The sequence below is a fragment of the Pyrus communis genome, chromosome 1 (genome assembly GCF_963583255.1).
Source record: "Pyrus communis chromosome 1, drPyrComm1.1, whole genome shotgun sequence".
Lineage (NCBI taxonomy): Eukaryota > Viridiplantae > Streptophyta > Magnoliopsida > Rosales > Rosaceae > Pyrus > Pyrus communis.
In genome coordinates, this window is record NC_084803.1 from 6,377,543 (window position 1) to 6,398,925 (window position 21,383).

At 36.0% G+C, this 21,383-nt stretch overlaps 1 protein-coding gene, 1 long non-coding RNA gene and 1 pseudogene across 3 annotated transcripts; all 3 read right to left on the bottom strand.

Moving 5' to 3' along the window:
* Positions 1-3,306: 3,306 nt before the first annotated feature.
* LOC137731460 (gamma-glutamylcyclotransferase 2-2-like) lies at positions 3,307-5,438 on the bottom strand (annotated as a pseudogene).
* Positions 5,439-8,265: 2,827 nt separating this feature from the next.
* Positions 8,266-11,376, bottom strand: LOC137731551 (uncharacterized). Its single transcript, XM_068470724.1, has 7 exons — positions 11,256-11,376; positions 11,104-11,185; positions 10,888-11,020; positions 10,573-10,730; positions 9,371-9,820; positions 8,405-8,557; positions 8,266-8,314 (listed from the first exon to the last, which is right to left on the bottom strand). Exons 3-7 carry the CDS (start codon positions 10,969-10,971, stop codon positions 8,266-8,268), a joined length of 894 nt encoding a protein of 297 aa, XP_068326825.1. The 5' UTR covers positions 10,972-11,020; positions 11,104-11,185; positions 11,256-11,376.
* A 96-nt stretch (positions 11,377-11,472) lies between these two features.
* Positions 11,473-20,608, bottom strand: LOC137712818 (uncharacterized). 2 transcript variants are annotated; one of them, XR_011065246.1, is made up of 6 exons: positions 20,535-20,608; positions 18,154-18,237; positions 16,282-16,370; positions 12,678-12,825; positions 11,679-11,952; positions 11,473-11,572 (listed from the first exon to the last, which is right to left on the bottom strand). It is a non-coding gene; the product is annotated as an uncharacterized lncRNA (long non-coding RNA). The 2 variants fall into 2 exon arrangements; XR_011065243.1 differs by having other exon boundaries at positions 16,282-16,375.
* Between the last annotated feature and the right edge of the window lie 775 nt (positions 20,609-21,383).

Consider the following 21,383-nt stretch of genomic DNA (forward strand, 5'->3'; position numbering starts at 1 on the left):
ATGGAAGTGCATGAGACCATGCATGTGATTACAGAAGTATTCTTTGTACCTGAATTAAAGAATAACTTGTTAAGTATCAGTCAACTACAAGAGAGGGGACTTGCAGTGCTAATGCAACATGGCAAGTGTAAGATCTTCCACCCTGAGAAAGGTTTCATACTTGAAACTGATATGACATACAATAGGATGTTTGCCTTGGTTGCTCGTTGCCCAATAAAGACACAAAGTTGTCTCTCCCTGACAACTACAGATCAAGCAGATCGCTGGCATTGTCGATATGGACATTTAAGTTGGAGCGGATTGAAGGTGCTACAACAAAAGAATATGGTTGAGGGGCTGCCAAAGTTCAAAGCCTCTCAGAAAGTGTGTGAAGGCTGTCTCGTGGGGAAGCAGCATCGTGACTCTTTTCCTAGGGAAAATGCGTGGAGAGCCTCGAAGATCCTTCAGTTGATAAATGCTGACATTTGTGGTCCCATAAACCCAATCTCAAATAGTAAGACTATAGTAGAAGAACTTGGGTTTATTTTCTGGTGGAGAAATCAGAAGCTTTTGCAGTGTTCAAGATGTATAAAGCCAAAGTGGAGAAGGAAACAGGAGCATTCATAAGAAGTTTGAGGACGGATCGAGGAGGTGAGTTCACATCACATGAATTCACAGATTTTTGCAATGAGAATGGCATTCACAGACAGTTGACAGCTGCCTACACGCCTCAACAAAACGGCATTGCTGAGCGAAAGAATCGAACCATCATGAATATGGTTCAATGTATGTTATCAGAGAAGCATATTCCGAAGACTTTCTGGCCAGAAGCAGTGAACTGGGCAGTTCATGTGTTGAATCGAAGTCCAACCCTTGTTGTGAAAAGCAAGACACCTGAGGAAGCATGGAGTGGGCGCAAACCATCGGTGGAGCATTTTAGGGTCTTTGGTTGCATCTCTCACGTGCACGTACCTGATAGCAAAAGAGTGAAACTTGATGACAAAAGCATCAAATGCATACTGTTGGGGGTAAGTGAAGAATCCAAAGCTTATAGATTGTTTAACCCTGTCTCAAACAAAATTATTATAAGTAGAGATGTGGTATTTGAGAAAGATCAACAATGGATTTGGGATGGAAGTCATGAGGAAGCTATCTTAGCTGATCTTGATGAAGAAACAATTACAGAAGATGAAGGAAATGAAGAAGAAGATAAAGAAGAATCTGAAGCTCATGAGTCGGATGGTGATAACTCATTCGAATCAGAAGATGTCACAAATGAAGGCAATGCACCTTAAGAGGGACGAGCTCGAAGGCCACCAATTTGGATGAGAGACTATGACACTAGTGAAGGTCTCTCTGATGAAGAAAGTATGAACCTGGCTCATCTAGCCTTGTTTACTAACGGCAATCCCACTACTTATTGCGAAGCCATGAAGAGTGAGAAGTGGAAACAAGCAATGGATCGAGAAATAGAAGCAATAGAGAAGAATAATACATGGGAGTTGACTGACCTACCATCAGGAGGAAAAACCATTGGAGTAAAGTGGGTTTTCAAGACAAAACTAAATGAAAATGGAGAGGTGGACAAGTACAAGGCTCGGCTTGTTGCCAAGGGGTATAGCCAACAATATGGAGTAGATTTTTCTGAAGTGTTCGCACCAGTGGCACGATTGGATACAATTCAAGTGGTTATTTCCCTTGCTGCACAAAGGAGTTGGAAGATCTACCAACTCCATGTCAAATCAGTTTTCTTGCATGGAGAGATTAATGAAGAAGTCTTTGTTGAACAACCACCTGGATATGAACAGAAGGGAAGGGAAGCGAAGCCAAGGTATATCGTCTCAAGAAGGCGCTATATGGGCTCAAGCAGGCTCCACGAGCATGGTACAGTCGAATAGAGGCGTATTTTATCAAGGAAGGCTTCAGCAAATGTCCCTTTGAGCACACATTGTTTATCAAGACAGCCAATGAAGGTAAAATATTGATTGTATGCCTATATGTTGATGATCTTATTTTCACTGGGAATGATGAAGTGTTGTTTGAGCAATTTAAGAAATCCATGATGATTGAGTTTGATATGATTGATCTCAGACAAATGAGGTACTTTCTTGGCATTGAAGTAATACAGACATCAGATGGTATTTTTATGAGTCAACGTAAGTATGCACATGAAGTGTTAGAAAGGTTTAACATGGGTTAGTGCAACTCAGTGCATAACCTTGCAGTTCTTGGTTTCAAACTCACTCGTGATGAAGGAGGAGCGAGATTAGATAGCACATTTTATAAGCAGATGGTTGGAAGTCTTATGTACTTAACAGCTACACGACCTGATCTTATGTACACCGTAAGCCTAATCAGCAGGTACATGGAGTATCCTACTGAGACTCATGTGATGGCAGCCAAAAGGATTTTAAGGTACATAAAGGGCACTGTTGAGTTTGGGGTATTCTACAAGAAGGGAGGAGATGAAGGGCTTATCGACTATACAGACAGTGACTATGCTGGTGATCAAGATGACAGAAGGAGCACGTCAGGCTATGTATTTATGATGAATTCAGGAGCAGTCTCATGGTCCTCGAAGAAGCAACCAGTGGTCACTCTTTCCACCACTGAAGCAGAGTTCATTGCTGCAACTTCAAGTGTGTGTCAAGTAATGTGGTTAAGAAGGATTTTGAGTAGTTTGAATTTGAGGCAAACTGGTCCGACAGTGGTTTATTGTGATAATGTCTCAACCATTAAGCTTTCAAAGAATCCAGTAATGCATGGTCGTAGTAAACATATAGATATAAGGTTTCATTTCCTTCGAGATCTTGTCAAAGATGAGGTAGTGGAGTTGCTGCAGTGTTCTACGCAGAAGCAGATAGCAGACATAATGACGAAGCCGCTGAAACTTGAAGTATTTCAGAAGCTGCGAGATTTAATGGGTGTTTGCAAAATGCCCTAGAATAAACTGTATATCAATGATATTCAGTTTAAGGGAGGATGTTGAAGTTATTCGAGATTCTTGATGATAGGGTTCCTTTATTCTAGGGTTTATTCCTGGACATGCTAATAACCCTCCTACACTTGAGGGACAAGTTTGTTTGTTTTCTGTTTTGACTTAGTCGATTACCACGATTCTAGGGCTTGTTTATCGTGGGTTGTTATTTCACTTTCTGGTTGATGTAAAGCTATATAATAGCTAGTTGATGTCTTTGAGTTCAATAAGAATACTCCCGAGTTTTATCAGTGCAATATACTTTGTGTTCACAAAAGCTTTACGTTAACCTAGTTCAGTTTCAACACATATATAAAATTAACGAACCCTTGTTAATAAATGTTAATGAATTGCATCCCACATTGTATCAAAATGTTAAAAGTAAAAGAGAGAAGAACAGCAGTTAGTTTTTCCTCACAACTAATCTCTTCTACGGCATCATCAAATGCCTCTGAAAAATGAGCTTGACCAAAACAAGGGGACTGAAAAAAGCCGAAAGGATCTTAATCTGAAACGAGGGAGATGGCTATATGGGGTTAGCAATCTGCATCTTCATCTGTATTCAAATGTTACGAGTCCATGGCGATGGCTTCTGGCAGCGGGTGCAGTTGGAGGGCCGGGATGTTGGACTTGAGCGGGAGGTGGGTTGGCCCGGCCAACTTCTTCTCCTTTGGAAATCCTTTTCCGGCTATCCCAAGAACCTTCCTCACCTCATTTGCTAGCTCTATCACATAGTCCTCTTCATGGCCTGCCCATGTCAGAAATTCTCTACTCAGTATTAACATCTACACGAATTTAATAAAGAACTAAGAATCATCCGGTCATGGACCTTGCACAGATAACTTTGATTCGTAAACAGGAATGTGGGTAACGAGTTTGCTCACCTATATCGAACACAGCCTTCTCCAACAGAAGAGATAGTCTCTATTGTTTCCGCAGGGCCCAAAAGCTGTTGCAATTTGCCTGAAAGAGAAATACTTAATGATCAGTAGAATGATATATATATATATATATATATATATATATATATATATATATATATTATGAAGTATTATAACATAATGAAAACATGGGAAACAAACATATAATGTGTGTTTATTTAAGTATACAACAAGTCCCTAATAATTCATTATAAAAAATAAAATATAAAATGAAAGTTATCTATTTTTTGTCCAAGTGAGTCACAATCCAGACGGGTCTGGGCGAGCTAAGCGAGTGCTTAAGCGGTCTAGGCGGGCGCCTCCTTTCTTAATTTTCAAACACCTAAGCATTAATCGAAGCAGTGGTCAGCCGCCTAGTACCTGGACCCCGCTAGGCGGGGATTTTTAGAACTGTGGGTGCAGGAAATGAGGGATCTACAACAAAATGACTACACGATAACTCCTGTCAAGGAAGGCTCAGTCTCAGAGAACTCCCCTTCCTGTGCACAAAGCAAATAGATATTATGGCAAGCAGAACAAAACAATAACAAAAAATCCCAAATGTAAAGAAAACCGGCTAGTCCAGGCGTGGGAGTGGACTAATATTCAAGCTACTCTTACCTTATAAAAGTCGACGAGAGTCTTTGAATCATATTCACATTCTCTCCTTTCCAGTTACTGCAAAGAAAGGAAATGAATTAAGCATGACTATTAGATGAATAGGGTAAGACAACGGCTGCTACTCTCAGCTGAGCTGACGATCTATGACCACAAGGATAAATGTTACAGTTGAATAAGCATACCTCCATTGCCAATTTCTCCCCTTCTGGCCCGCAGCACCCCACTGTTAGAGACACTTTGAATGTCAGAAGGAAACACTAAGCGCATGAACCACACAACAAAAGCTAAAAAATAATCGAACGTTTAACGGGTATCTGTACTACTCTAGAATGTTACTTACGCAGATAGCTGTTGAATCATTTTTAAATTTGAGTCAGAGGACAGACCAACTGAAAACAGTGCATTACCTGTTGAATCAAGGGAGGAAACAGAGAAATCAAACTCTCCCATACCTTCCTCAGTAACTCCTTCCTGACCGGCCAACCCCACAAACTGCACACAATCATTCCATCCCCATCAATTCTTGCGGAAATGGCTTCCAGCTGGAACCAAAATTCTGAAAGCAGCCCTACCCCTAGCCCTCCCTCCCTGCCTCACCGTCTCTCTGCGCACCCGTTATCGACCAAAACAGAACCAAACTTTCGGGCACCCCTACCCTTGCTTCGCTCATCCTACCCCTCCCTCTCTCCTCCCGTCTTTCTTCCCATCCCTTTTGCAACGCACGACTCTTCCCTCTCTCCTCTTCTCTCACCCACGAGTCTTCCATCTTTCCTCTTCTCTCTGTCATTCTGCAGGCTGCCGGTTAGCCTTCGTGGGTGAGTCACCGCATCCACCTCACCCCGTACCGAAACCAGCCACAGCCCAAACCCGCAAAGCCCATCGCCCAAATCCAAAAACAAAAACCCCAGCCCGAACCCAAACCTTCCACAAAGCCCACTCATTAAAGCAATGGCATGGCCGTAATTAAACTAAAATTCGAACCCAAACACTGTTTATTTGAATAGTGTAATTGGAATCCCTTCTCTAGACTAAGGTAATACCAACACTAGTATTAGGAATGGCATGCTTATGATTTCATATTTATGAAATTAATTACTCATGTCTTTATCATATCGATTTACCTTTTTTTAAGAATTCTTTGTTTAAATTTGCAGGATTTAGGACAATTTTTCTTTTAAAGTTATGGGTTCTTTTGATATAATTTTTTTTATCTGAATTATTCATTTAATTTCTGAGATTTTTTTATTAAATCTCCAAATTGACTTATAATGATTAGACTTGAAACAGGTTATGTAAATCAGCTTTGGTGAAGGAGTTGTTCCGCAGCCTGAGAGCAACTCCAGCCCAGCACCAATTGACTGGCACCAAGTGAAGAAAACAGCCCAGCATGCAGGGAATGAGCTCCAGCCCGCAAAATTGACTGGCACCCAGCCCGTGCCAGTCAACAGCCCAGCCCAAAATGGACAGACCCAGAGGCCGGTCTGTTTCTTGGCGCGTGCACAACACGCGGTGGAGATGGCGAGTAGCCGACAGCGGCTGCAGGCAGTGGGGCCCGCGGTGCAGGGCAAGTGGACTGAGTCTGTCAAAGGGCTACGTGGCCCTCCTCAGAGCCGTTGGATTTCCAACGGCTAGTTTTTGTAGGCCGTTGGATTTCCAACGGTAAAAAAAAATTTAATTTCAATTTTAAATTGGACCGTCCGATCACAGATCAACGGTCCACGTTTATTTGACCAAAAATTAAAAAAAAAAAAAAGGCCCAACGGTTAGAAATTTGACCGTTGGCCACGTGGCAGCGTGTTGGCTGTTGGATTTGATTATTTTTCAAATCCAACGGTCCAGATTAATTACAACATTAAAATTTATTAAAAATTAATTAAAAAAAAATTTCTATAAATACCTAACCCTCATCTTCCACCTTACACCACATTTCAATATTTTCTACACTTTCTACACTTTCTACATTTGAATGGATGTAGGGATGTAGGGTTTATATGGACAAAAAAAAAAAAGATGAGGTTCTGAACAATGCCACGTGGCACTACGTGATTGGTTGAAAATCTTAGCGGAAATCTATTCAAAAAATAGTACGTTCGGATAATGACACGTGGCGTGACGAGATTGGTTAAAAATCTTATCGAAATCTTGCCTAAATTATTGTAAACAGGAAGTGACACGTGGGTTGTCGGGATTGGTTGAAAATCTTAGCGGAAATCTATTCAAAAAATAGTACGTTCGGATAATGACACGTGGCGTGACGAGATTGGTTAAAAATCCTATCCGAAATTATAACTATTTTTTATTTATTATTTTATAAAAAAAATTATTTAATATTTTAAATGGACTGGGTGCCAGCGCATTTTGTAGGGGTGGAGATCGTTTGTGCCAGCGCATTTTTAGACTAGGTGCCAGCACATTTTTTTTGGGGTGGAGATGCTTTGGCCTATTACTGTTCATTGGGTCTATTACTGTTCAATTAAGTGGATAAATGGGCTGGGTGCTGGCGCAAAGTAGATAGGGGTGAAGTTGCTCTGAAGGAGAACATAACAACATTTTTGAAATAAGGTCTGACCAAAACTTTTCTATAAAATTTTACAATTTTTGAGTTTTAAGACATTCAAATTCACATCTACCTACATTAATCTATTAAGTAGGTTGCCTATTGATTTTTTTTTTTTTTTTTGAGGGAATTTTGTGTACAAAGTGTTGTGTTGGAACCAGCAATGCAGGGGCGAGATCAGATCGGTACAAGGTTTGTTTCTCGAATCACATTCATTAGTTAGATTATTAATGAGCTTCAATTGGGGGTTTCAATATGATTTTGTAATTTCCCTTTATTAGAGAAGAAAAATTAATAAATCACAAGAAATGGAGCAATTGGAAACATGACTGCAAGTGATAAGCCAAAATATTTGTTTTAAGCAACTATACTACTTCAAGCAATGACTGTTGATATGGTATGCCTAAAAATATTTGAGGGCTAAACATTTAACACTTAATTAATTTAGCTTCAAATTATTTTATTTTCTGTCATAAAAAATTAGCTAAAAATTAACATTCTATAATATAGTTTCAATTGTAAAAGGTAGTAAATTGAGGTTCTTTGACTCATGATTGATATTGGTTTTCTGCATTCGGTTTTAGTTTCAAACTAGAAAATGTGCCCGCGCGATGCCGCGGGACTTGAATACATGATGTTGAGCTGTATGATGAAGATATGTTTTATCTGAATAAATTTAACACAATGAAGAATGAAGAGAGGGATAAATGTGTGAATGGGGTTGATAAGATATGTAGTTTTGTTTTTATATACATTCAACTTAACTGATGTGAAAAGACATTGATCAATTAGCAGAACGAAAGTGAACGTTTTGGTTCCTTAATAAACAAAAGTAACATGTAGTTTACACAAATGTCGGCCCTGTAGTAAAGGTGGCAAAATAGATGTCATTTAAGTAAAGCACATGTTTGAGCAGTTGACAAAACATATAAAAACTGTTTTGTTCTTATTCTAGCATCATAGTTTTGAAGCACAAACGCGCAGAGTAAAAACTATGCAAGACGTTTGTTTCCTTAAGAAAGAGGAGTAACATGTTGTCCACACATATTTTGCCATTACATTTAAGATGGCAAAATATGTCTTGTAGGTTGGTTATCTGTTTCAGTAGTTACCAAAAAACAAAAAGAGTGTTTCGTTGTTGTTGAAGCAGCCAAGTCCTTAAGCTAAAATGTTGAAAGGCAAAAAGATGTAGAAAGCCCTGCTGCAGTCGATCACGGAGCTTGTGGTGTTAACTTTTTCTGAGAGTGGACATCTTCCGCACTATAACAAAGAATATAAATTATAGTTTAACAAATGCTACCATGATGTTTGTTATGTAGGTGTCTGCTGGAAAAACAAATTGTAATTTACCTATCTTTGGTTTTTTTGGTTTGAGATTTTGTTCTGAGTGTGGCTATCGGCACTTTGTCTGTTGGTTCAATTTTGGGGATAACCAGATTGTGGAATTCTTTAGCAATTCTAGCAGAATTGGTTGTGTCTGTTTGGTCGCCGCGAGGTTTTTTGCTGTCAATGAAGGTACAAATTTATAAAGTTAGAGAACATCTAGGGAAGGGAGAATGGGACCAGTGAAAGAAGACAACTTTGGAAACCCAGCTTCATGTAAATTTCATTTCTCCCTTGCGGCAAGAAGTAAAGAAACATGGAAATCAGTTTGATTTCTGCTGTGTTAGAATTATTGATACAGTGAATGCATCACGGCCTTCCAGTGTTAAAATTAGTGATACAGGTACAAAAACAACAAAAAATCATGTGCAATCGAATCAAGTGTTGAAAAAGCAAAGAAGAAGTAGATGTTCATTATGAAACCTATAGTAAGAAAAAAAAGAGCTCAAATATGTTGGCTTGGTTTGCAATAGTATAGCTGGTAAGAATGCAAGTGGAAGAATTGTTCTGAAGAGAAATATATAATTAAAAGCAACTAAAAGTAAGCTATTGGAAGAAATTTAGAAACTCAAAAACACCAGCACTAAGTTAGACGCAAGCTCAACACAATTTAAATAGTAAAAATTCAAATATATATACATATATGCTCTTGAATTGAGAACTTCATCAAAAGAAGACTGAAATATTGTTGAACATTGTTTTGGCTAATCAAAGTTAAAACATAACAAACCAATAAAAAAAAAGAGTTAAATGGAATCCCATGGTCAATGGGGTATCAAATTGTAAACAGTATAAGTCTAAAATTGTAGTGTACCTAAGAGAAGCATGGTTTGGAAGATTGTAAACACTATAAGTCTAAAATTGTAGTATACCTAAGAGAAGCATGGTTTGGAAGATTTGCACATGAGATTTTAAAGCAAGAGAAAACTTTACCTGTTAGATTTGTCCGGTTCATTAGGAAACAATGCTCTTTTTGAAGTCTTTGTGGGTGTAACTAACTGGGGTTGTTGATTTGGTCGGTGAGAAGGCATCACTGGGCTGGGGGTCGCTTGAGTCATAATATGTATTCCTACGGAGGGAGTAGGTGTTTTTGGTGTGACCAAGGCAATTGTTGGGCTCGAAAGCGGTTGATCTTGGAGTAGTCCATGAACTATGAAGTCTGTCTTTCCAAAGTCAGTGTTTTGATTTCCAAAAGAAAGTTGAAATTGTTTTGTTGTGCCGACCAAATTTTTTAGAGCTGGTGGAAGCATGAAAGGATCCTCATGTCCATCCTCTATCACCAGAGTGTGGCAAGAAACACGAAGTATTTTTTCGGCATGTCTTCCTATCATGAGGAAGTTGTGCTGATTTGTGCTATCTTCCACAATAAGATCTATTTTGAACCTAGGTAAGATGAGGATATTTGGTTGTTAGGAAAACAATACTGCTAATAGCAATCTTGTGGGTAATGTACCAAATGCAATAGAACCACTGTAATGCAGGGTATGCATGTTTAAAATGGATAGAAAGACAAATTATTTAGAATTAATTTACCTCACATCAACATATTGTGCAGAATGAGAAGTGTATGTTTGAAAGTTTTGAGTTAACGAATCATGGAACAACATTATAAGCTGATTTTAGCTGCTTGCTCTATAATGTAGAAGCACAAATGGAAATGATGGTTCCCAAAGTTTGTAAGGCATAGTTTAACAATTAATATGATGTTGAAAAGTGGTGCACTGGAAGTTTAATTTCAAACTAATGAACATGTGTAAATATGAATAAGCACGACTAAAACACATAAAATAAGGATGAGTGCAACCCAATGACATAGAAAATAGATTGTTGTAGGCTATAATTCTTAATTGGAACAAATTTAAAAGGATATTTGACAATGGTCCTATTTAGAATCACAGTTGTTAAGCAGAAAGTGATAACCAAAGAAGAATTTTCGAAATGATTGTTGAATGTATTTTTTATAGCAAGGCCTGGGATGCACACCATAGGGGCATCCTTTGTATGGATGAAGGATCATTTATGTATTGTGTAATCCTTGGGGAGACGACTTATTTGTCATAATTGCAAGATAATAAAAAAGGATTCAACAACGTATTATAAGCATCATATGTAAAATAGGTGTAAAAGTACATTACCATGGTTCGGGTAATCTGTTTATGAACCCATGTTCATTGCACTCAAACGATTCAGAGTTTTTCTTGACAACTTTATGGCAAGACGGGCATGATTTGTACCACCAGCCCTTAGTCAAATCGAATTCAACAATAGTTGCTTGGCATACGAAACTTGCATTCTGTTATGGAAACATGAGGTTTTTAAATTAACTTTGCAAACATGGAGTATAAATAGATAGAGAAGCAAAGCAAGAGATGGTCAAGTTAGATGCAGCACGAAAATGTATTAGTAAAAAGAGGTGGTTTCGGTGAATAGTTTGGTGATGACAAACTAACCTTGTGCAAGGCAGGATCAAGTAAAAGCAATTCGTCAATTGTTTTTGACTCAATAGTAGCACTGACTGCACGGCCCGTATACATCTCAGCTGAGGTGGGCAGGATTTGAAGAGGTGATCTGCTATGCTTAAACCTGTTTTGTGCATGTTTAGGGTGAGAAAGATTAATCGAAGAAATATAAACGAAAAAGTTATTAAAGAAGGGTTGTCGATTTACTTGTGTTTGTATTCAGAGAGTTGTGGAATCTCTGGATTGAAAACACAAACAGTTGATCCTGTGCTTCCGAGAACAGGTTTTCCTGTAAATATGAGATAACAATTAACAAACTGAAACTTTAAGTAGTTAGATAAAGCATGGCAGGGTATAACCTTGGTATTGTTTTACTTTCAGGCTTGTGAAAGCACAAAATACGGGTGGCAAAAGTGCTTGTATTCCACTGGTCTCAAAACCTGTTGCAGTCTCTCCCCATAAGGTTATTCTCACTGTTTCGTTTCTGTAAGTAATACAAAAGATGATGGTTTGGTATATGTCATAAATAGGGTGGCATATAAATAATATTTAGAGTTTAACGTAAATAGAAATTACCTAATGTTTTGCAAGTTTAGATTTCTCTTCTTTGCAACTCTTGTGTTCTGGATAGTGATTTCTTCAGTTGGCTGCACAGCCGTTAGGCAACCAAACACATCTACATATAATATTTAATGGGAGGAATGAGTGGACACTGAAGGCAACAAAAACATTTAAATGATCAACTTAGATGTTTGAGCGGCACTTGAAACTAAATTTGTTACCTGTAAGCTCAACATCGTTGTCGATTCTTTGATGAAGTTGATTAAGCTCAATTAAATTGAACCAGTGCATTGGTAGTTCTTGACTTGTTTTGTGAATAGGAACGATTGTGGTTTTCCTATTCAATTCAATGATAGCTGCATGAGGGACAACCTTGCTCGATCTCTTGTTGTGAATGACACGAAATTTGTTGATTTCATATGCATTGCCGACACTTAGATGGTCCAAAAAAAATTGGATGTCTCGACCGTTGATGGTTCCGTGAACCGCATCTCTCTTTTAGAAGGAGAATTTTAAGATTAGACATAATACTAAATGAGTGGGATAACATTTAATGCATATAGTTTAAGAATTACGTAAACATGCAATATAGTCTACTTGTGGCTACTTAGATAGCATTTAAGATCATATGCAAGATAACAGTGGAGATTATTCAAAGAATCAAATCGGTAGTAGTTGAAGCAACCTTGCAAAATGACATTTAGTTTGATTTGTATAGGTTAAAAAATAATGAAGAAAAATTAAGGAAAAGAAGACTTGATAGTTCATACTTAGTTTTGTTTCTAGAGGCATAAAAGCTTCCTCAAACAGAACAAAATATAATATTTGTAGTGAAATCCAAAGATAGGAAAAGTGTGCATGGTGCACTGTGAAATTTTTTTATTTTTTTATTTTTTATTTTTTTTAACAAAATTTATTGAAAGCCATGCCATCATATGGAGAAAATAGGGTTTTCATTTGTTGTTTATTTGCATGAACTTGTTAACCCAGTATAAATTTAATGTTAAGCCCAAGATAATATCTAGTGAAACAATTAATCAGACAAATGGTAATTATGTAAGCGATGCATAATTGGGTAGCAAAGTGTATAAATCAGTTTCTTTGTGGAATTTAGTTTATGTTTGATTACAAAGTTTGTTGTACTGAGAACATGGCATGCACATTTGGATACGTAAAAATGCTAGCATTCAACGATAAGTAAGAAGGTGTAAAAATCTTACATCCTTATCAACGAAGACGCAATCAAGACTTATAGGTTGAGGATTATCTCCAATGCTTTTCGTGACCCATATTCTGCATACCCTGATGTGGAGTTTGTTTGCTGGCTGGTATGGCGTCAGAAAACGAATTGCTTGCTCGTCCATTAATCTAGATATATAAACAATTTAGGACCAAATTAAATTCAAAATTGAATAACGTGATTTAACAACTAAGTAGTGAAGTCATGTTTACAAAAATAAACAAATGCACAAAATAATAATACAAAGTTATACCTTCTTGTAAATGTTTTAAAACATCTTTATAAACTATATTTTTTGTATAACCGTAGGGCATGTCGCTATTGTGAGCAATAACGATTTTGAGACCCTTTTTTGAGGTGACTCTGGATAGCGCAACATATAGTTGTCCATGTGAACCATGTTAACCATATGAAATGAGCGGTGAACCAAAACCCATTCAAGCAAGAGGTCTTCAGAATCGCAAACACTTTGTTAACATAATAGTAAAAACATAATCCTAATCTTTTTAGATTAGAATGAAGAATAGAGACAATTGATTTGTAATTGTTTCCTAAAATAGTGTGGTTTGTCAATGCAGAGTGGAAAATTAATGATTAAAGTGAACGATGATTGCAAAAAAATGGTGATAAAGGAAAGCAGCATAAATATCGAATAACGACGTTACTATGATCCAAAAAAGCATGCATTGACAATTGAACATGTAAACCGAGAAAAGAGTAAAAAAAAAAAAAAAAAGTTAAAGGTTCTTTAAAGGAACAAAAATCTAACCGTTGTAGAGACGAAAGTGTAGCTGTGAATGAATGCCACCAAAGAACAGTGCAGGACTCCAACGATAAAAACAAAACCTAGAGAAACAGGAAGACAAAATATAAACACGTATATAATTAGAGAGAAGCCAAAGACAGAACAAACATTGAACTATAAAAACTAATGCATGCCTCAACGACATTAATATAAGACATGCATTTATAAATTTGACAGAAACAAACAAATTATTTAGGTCTGACTCACTTTAGACCGATAGATAGTGCAAGATGAAATGTGTATATTTAAGAGTCTAAGCCCTTAATTTCCAACAATAAATATATTTTAACAGTCGAAGACGAAGTTGCACCTCACGTAGTTAATGAACAACATATAGAAACATTTGTGATTGATGCTAAAGGATATGCATCATTTGAGAGTTCGAAGATTAAAGCTTGCATTCAGTATATGTTAGATCCTGTAAACGTTGGAAAACTTATTCATTAAATATGTTTAGGGAAACATAGAAATCTATGATGCGATTCCATTGTTCCGTTTCACAAAGTTTGTAGGTTGGACTCTTATTAAACGGTGAGCTTGATACAAATTATTAATGATAGAAATACTCCAGGATGTTTGGAGTTTAAGCACCACCGCTTAAACATGTCAACAATACTCCAGGATGTTTTGAGTTTAGGTACCATCACTTAAACATGTCAACACGTCGATAAGTTGACTGGAACAATTTTATTCATAAGAAATAAAAATTGAAAAGAATCATGAAAAATCTGTGATGGTGGAAAAAATGGATTGAAGTCACTCCAAGATAAGTAAACATAAGAAACATTTTATCATGGTCATAATTCAACTTGAAATTCTTGTCTAACGTGATGAACAACTTTGTATCCATAGCTGAAGACCCTAAAAATGTAAACCCCTAATCCATACTTTTAAATTGACACCCTCTAATAAAATCGTATCCAACTTTATGAATCACTCTGAAGTAGTTAAAAACCATTATGTTGAGAAGTCATTAAAGATCCAAACACTAAAATCGTTGTAGAGGAACAGTGAGGCGACCAATGTCGGCTGTTTTCACAGTTATCAACACAACTACGAAACCATGAGCATTAATCTTGCCACCTAGGCAAACCTCACCATCTCTAAACCCACCCTTTGCACACCGCAGGGACCTTTTCTATTTACAATTGTTGCATTGTTTGCATAATACGATGCTTTCCATATTCAAATAGTTACATACCAACCGAGAATAATAATATAAATTCGTCGCTCACCCCTTTTTCCCCATTTGAAAAACCCCCCGAAAAAGCACATTAATTACCATAGTTTTTAAGAATTTAGATATGGCTGCAAAGAATGAACTAACACAGCATAAAACATATGTTTTGGAGTAACCAATTAAAAATTGTTGAGGGACCAACTAAAATTTTCAAAGTTAAAAATGAGAACAGAATCTTCATAAAAACAACTAAAGTTGCAATTTAAAAACAAACGAATAATATCAAAACATTAATAGAAGAACTGTTTTATTAGTGTATAACCAACAAAGAAGCATGAGTCAAAAGATTCTATCGAGAAAAAGAGAAATGGAAAAAATATATAAGCAGAGAAACATATTCCTAGCACGCCAACACTTCATCCTTGAAGTGTAAAAGGGTTAATTGTTTACATTATTGATGTTATGACCAAACAAAAGAGGTTTACATGGCGTTTATCTTATCTAACACCCGTTAAGTCTCTATACATTAAAAACCCAGAAGGATGTTACGGTGGAGGCAAGAAAGAGCAACAAAATTTCAATTTTGTAGCAACAACCAAACTTGTAGATCCCACCGAAAACCCGCCAAAAAAAATGTTCTTCTTCATTCAACGGAAGTTGTTCTTTCGGTGAATTACTACGATTTGCAGGTGAATGGATAGTGTGGACGACCAATTTGTTTCGGTTTGCACCCTTACCATAAACACGCAAACCCATCCTTGTTTTTTCTATTTTGACTTCTTTCTTTGTATTGGGTCCTGGGGGAGTTTCTCTATATATCTGTATCGTTCTTCGAATCCTGTTATTGTTTCGAGCCTCAATCAGTTCCTTTAAATTTTTAACCAAAACTCCTCCTAGAATTTGTTGTTCGCTTCGATCAATCTCTTTGACCATTTTATCTACCCTGAATCACAAATTAAATATAACGTCAATACTTATGTTTGTTAGAAAAATCTGTTTAGCTTGTAGGTCTTAGAATAACACAGTAAAAAAATTTAAAAATTTAGATATAGAAGTTGTGATTTTTTTTTTGGAAATATGTCTTGTTTGTTGAGAGATTGGAATTGTTAACATCACTTATTAAAGCACTTCGGGGAGGATGAGACAGTAGACTACCAGATAAACCTAACGAAAACACCAACCACACCAAGCACACCAACCAAGCAAAGTAACTAAGGTTTGAAGAGTGGTTTGGAAGATTCAAAACGCGACAAAGAAAGAAAGCAATTGACAAAAAAAAAAAAAAAACATATAAAATGGCTAACAACATTCGACTAAGAATTAGGAACACTCGGTTAAAGCAAAACCATAGATGACACCAATGCACCGTTGAACAATAATAGAATGGTTGAGACTAAGTTAAAACCAACAAAAACAAAGAAAACAATGAACTTGTGAAGTATCAAAAGATCACAGAGATAACGAAGAATGAAAACAAAGCAGGTAGCAAACGAATGACATAAGCTGATAAAACCAAACAATCGACTGAAACATGATAAATCTGCATTAACTCAACCAGAAAGCACGGGGAAACAATGTATCTTAGTTTAGGTGACATACCAAAGCCTTGATTCAGATGCAATAGGTGCGGATCCCTAGATGAAAGGCAGCAAGAAGAGCAGATCACAACGTTGCAATAACACCTTGATCTAAACTACAACAAATCAATGAGATTGAGAGTTAGAATTCGAAGCGCAAACAAATGGATACAGGAAAAGTAACTCAATTTGCGACAGTGAAATGGACTCTAACTGGGACAGTTGAATGGACTTAATGTACGACAAATTCACATTTAACGAAAGAAAAGTTGCTAACAATGGGAATGCATCTTCTGTCACCATATTAATTTAAAGGCCTAAAGTAAGGATGAGGTATCGTAATCGGTTTTGAATTAGTACAGGGGTTAGAGTGTGAGAACGTTGGTTTTAGAAGGAATAGGCTAAATAGAGCAAATAATGGTTCACGACCTAGCATGCATACCACATTACACTTCATGTACAGCCTAAAATAATAGAAAATATCAAAAATTGTCGAAAACAAACACTAATTTTTTAGAGCCTGAACTAATACAAATTAGAAACACCTCAATTCGCTTGCCTTCATTATTCACTTTATATCTTAAGAATAATGACTAAATAGTTTTAAATATTAAACATTCCACAATCAAAAAGATTAAACACTTGAATCAGTACTAATAGTCATTTCAGCCAAATTCATGATTGCAAGATCCTTAATATAGTATGTCTTGACAACAGATTCAATGATCATATTATATGCATGGACGTAAAAAAACAGATGCATATATAGTTATATACACATCTATGCATGCATACCTATATAGGTATGTACATACACACACAGATGCATACATACCTATATAGGTATGTACATACACACAGATGCATACATACACATCTGTTTTGTATATATGCATACATATACATATAGCTATGCAGATGCCTATACATATATTTATACATATACTTAGGTATATATTGATAAATATACTATTTTGGCTAAACCGAAGTTAAGCAGACATAATACAAATAAGGAAATTATGGATTTTAGAACAACAAATAAATTTTGGCCAGCATCTGTCCATAATAAATTAAAATACAGAACATGCATGAGGAATTATGTTTTACATTATCTCACTTGATATGATATTCAAAGGAAAAATAATTTTGATAGGAGTGCGAAATATTTTAGAAAAGATAAAAAAAGATTGGATCTTCAATAACATTGATTAGTCTAAATTAATACCTTCCACTATGTGAGAAAAATTAGATTGCTTCTCCATTTCTTAAAGACAGAAACCTCACTCTAACATTGTACGAAACAGTGCACTCAACAGCCTAATCTCCCCAACACCCAACTAAACAGCCTATAAACATCCATTACAATTTTAAAGAAAACAAAGGGTAAATCTCAGAAGGGTTTAACTGACGACCAGTCATTTATGCTTGATAATGTTCTGAATTATCAGCTGGATAAAGCTGTTAAAATGTGTTTTGGAATCAGTCGTGTGACATCATGTTTATCGACGTTGTTGGGATCAAAATTTTGGATGTTGTGGTCAAAATTTTGTGCCCGCCAAAGGATATCTGAGGCTAAAAAGTTAACTCTACTCATTTTAGCTTCTAAGTTATTTTATTCTTCGGTCTTCAGATTTAGACTAAATATTTAACATTCCATAGTGTAGCGTGAACTTCAACTTCACCGTGAGAGCTTCTATATTGGATTTACTTCTTTAGCCTTTTGTATGCAATTTATATTACATGACTCAAAATACAACTGAAATAGAACACAAATGGCCCATAGAAAAAAAAAATGCGAAATATTTACTAATCCCTATTCACATTTTTTGTGAAAGAACTCAAATTTCATAGATACAAAACAGAGAAGCTTGTATAAATCATTTATAAAGGTTACCTCCTTTTGGTTGAAAAACTGAAGGGTGATGCCAATTCTTCTTCTGCTTGCACCTCCTTATGGAACTTTACCTTGTACGTGAACCTGAAATTGGCACCCAGTCAGTACCTTTGGCAAGCTCATGTGGGTATTACAACATGTATGGGAAGATTATTGCAACTCTAATAAAAGAAGAAGCATTCATTTGAGGATGTCGATGTGTCATGCAGTGTAGGCAGCCATTTCAAGATGTAACTAAAAATAGAAAGTGTTGAGGACTCGTTCAAGTAGCTAATTTTGTAGCGACAACTGTTCAAAGGAAAAAATAAGCAGAAGGTCTGTTTCCATATGAAACTGAAGAAACAGAGACATGAGAAAACTCGAACCAGCACAGAACTGAGCTAAATTCAACTACATGGTTCAGTTTCATCAACCGAATTTCATAAAACCATCTACCAGACCAACATCCGTTTTCACTTCATTCCATGGTTAAAGAAAATTTTGGCCAACTCATGTTAAAAAGGAAAAGAATGAATGGCTGATTAGAAAAATGGATAATTCATAACTAATTAAATCTAAATGCATCTAATTCAGCATCAATTCAACAATAACTTCTTCTGGTTTCAAGAACTCATCTCTTACATAAGAGGAATATAAACCGCATCTGTAATTACCCAAATGAGGAAAAATTAATACAACCAAATCAATGTTTATTTTCTTCCTGTTCCATCGTTTTCTCGGCAACCTAACAGTTTGTGGAAGGAAAAGGATTGAACCGAATAAGCAAAATCAAAACTTTTTTCTGCCAATTCATTCTCTTCACCCAGAAGAAGATTAAACTGACAGGAGATAAACAGACAGCATTTTGTGGATTCTTTAAACAATACCAATTACAATGTTATCTACTCACACCACACCACACTGAAGAGGTTCAATTGATTCCAAAGAGAAATTAGAAACCAACAAACTGGGAAAATGGAGGAAACAAACATCTGCTAAAATTTGAATTTATGATGTCCCCAAAAGCCAAGTCCTCCCACTCAACAGGCAATCTCCATCGTCAAAACTGTTTTCTAAATTCGTGAAAACATGAAAATACAAAGTTCCTAAAAACCTACTTAGCAGTTAACAAAACACACAAAAAGCGCTGTTTGAGCAGGTAAGTCGTCAAGCACAGATGATTTCACTACCTTTTAACAATACACCAGTAAGCTTATCACACTAAAAACTGATATTAGCAAATACAATGATGAATGATGTGAAACTGAAGATGTAATGAAAGCTTATATTAAGTAAGAATGAAAAGCCGTATTTCTATAATTTGAAAACAAAATTTAAGTGAATGGCCCTGTAACTAAGGTTATTGAATATGATTAACTATCCGCAACCCTCAACCTTGTAACCTGAATCAAATTGGTTTCACACATACCAATATAAAATCAAATTGATTATGACATACTTCCAAAAGTATATAAACGATATAATATAGGTTAGAATCGTTGGATATTAATCTACAGTGAAGGAAGCTGTTAAACATATATGCTTAGGTAAATGATTTTCAGGCACCCTTATTTTTTCTTGCCACTGGACTGAACAAAAAAAATGAGAATGAATGGCTAAATCACTTCCAGTTAGTCTTCTTATTAGGCTGTGACCAATCTACAGTACATGTAACATCATATTTGAAATCGAATTAACCGTTTTGAATCCTATTTGGATCACCAAATCTTATTTATTGTTTCAGAATCGATTAACATCATATTTGGATAGATCAAAGTTAATTTAAAACCTAGAAAATATTAAAATATAATGAATGAGTAACCTCATTCTTATTATATTTTTCGATTTTAATTAAACCACCACTACAGAAAACCATAAGTAATATAAAGATCAAAGGATATGTTATATTAAGTCATACTATATCAAGTTGGACCGAATTAGCCTTGATTTATATAGATCCATTTATAATCGGATTATCAAATTGAGATCCTAGCAATTGCATATTCTTTATTCATGGTACTATAAAAATGGGTATATACTAAGTTGGAATCACTACAGCCAAAAAAAAAAAAAAAAAAAAAAAAGAAAAAAAACAGAGAATGCAGCATTTTCTCATATTTTCGAATCAATTCTAAACCCTAAAATTGTTACGGCTAGACCTTTTATTCACACCTCAGTTGTTGCTGCATCCCTACATCTATGAATCCAATTTCATTCAAGAAACAATGCAGAGGATAAAATCGAAAAAGAAGTATGTACTCATGATTAGTTGTGTCGTTTATTCTTTCTAAACTAATCACATATTTAAAATCTAAGTACAAAAGCTTTGCAAAGGTAATAAAAAAAATGGTGTATAACTAATTAGGCTTTTGAACATGTAATCAGTGTGCAGAATTGTATACCTAAAGATGGCAATGCAGTGTATTCTTCCTCCCAGAATCAGGGTTCCTGAAATTTCCAAAGAAAGTAAATCCGTTAGGAAATCCGAGAAATTGGAGGACCAAATATCATTAAATTTGAGTTAAATGAGGTAACATACACCAATTAAATGAGATAGTAAACAGATTTCAAATCTATGAAATGTAATGGTTGAAATCCAACCAAATATAATCATTCAACCTAATGCTTTTAATCCGAAATCTAATGGTTGAAATCCAACCAAACCTAATCCTTAAACCTATTCAAATTAAAACCATATGGCAATTGGCAAATTGGCAGATCAGAGTTGAGTGGAAAATGGTTGACTTGACTAATAAGTGAGTGATGAGTTTAAAACTCATCACATTTTCTCACATGCATTCTCCTTGGTCTTGGGATGGCGCAAAAACAAAACCACCACCCCACCACCTCCACCTCCACCTCCACACCCACCTCTACACTCACACAGAGTCGCTAATACAACCCAACCCAACCCATGTGGCAGACACACATTTCAGACTCCCAATTTATTCACTCATAACTTCATAATTCAAATTAACAATGTGAAACCAAAGATGGTTACATCCTTGGCCTTCACAAATTTTGGTTAGAACTATAACGTTGTTTCAATTTTTAAAACTTGATAACAGAAAGCAACAGAGCAGATAGTATTAAGATCGAAAGAGCATTCCAGAAACCGTGGGAAAACTGTAAAAGCTAAAAAAACTGTGATGGTGGAACGGATTAAATTTGTGAGAGTGCAACAAACAAAGGGTATGTCTCAGAAGGGTTTAACTGACGACCAGTCATTTAGACTTGATAATGTTCTGAAT

Excerpts from the sequence above, each read along its gene's own strand:
- LOC137731551 (XM_068470724.1), bottom strand. The coding sequence starts at position 10,971 with ATGTATACGGGCCGTGCAGTCAGTGCTACTATTGAGTCAAAAACAATT. Across the intron at positions 9,821-10,572 it reads AACAGATTACCCGAACCATG|GTTCAAAATAGATCTTATTG; the intron begins GTAATGTACTTT and ends CATCTTACCTAG. Across the intron at positions 8,315-8,404 it reads ACCAAAAAAACCAAAGATAG|TGCGGAAGATGTCCACTCTC; the intron begins GTAAATTACAAT and ends TCTTTGTTATAG.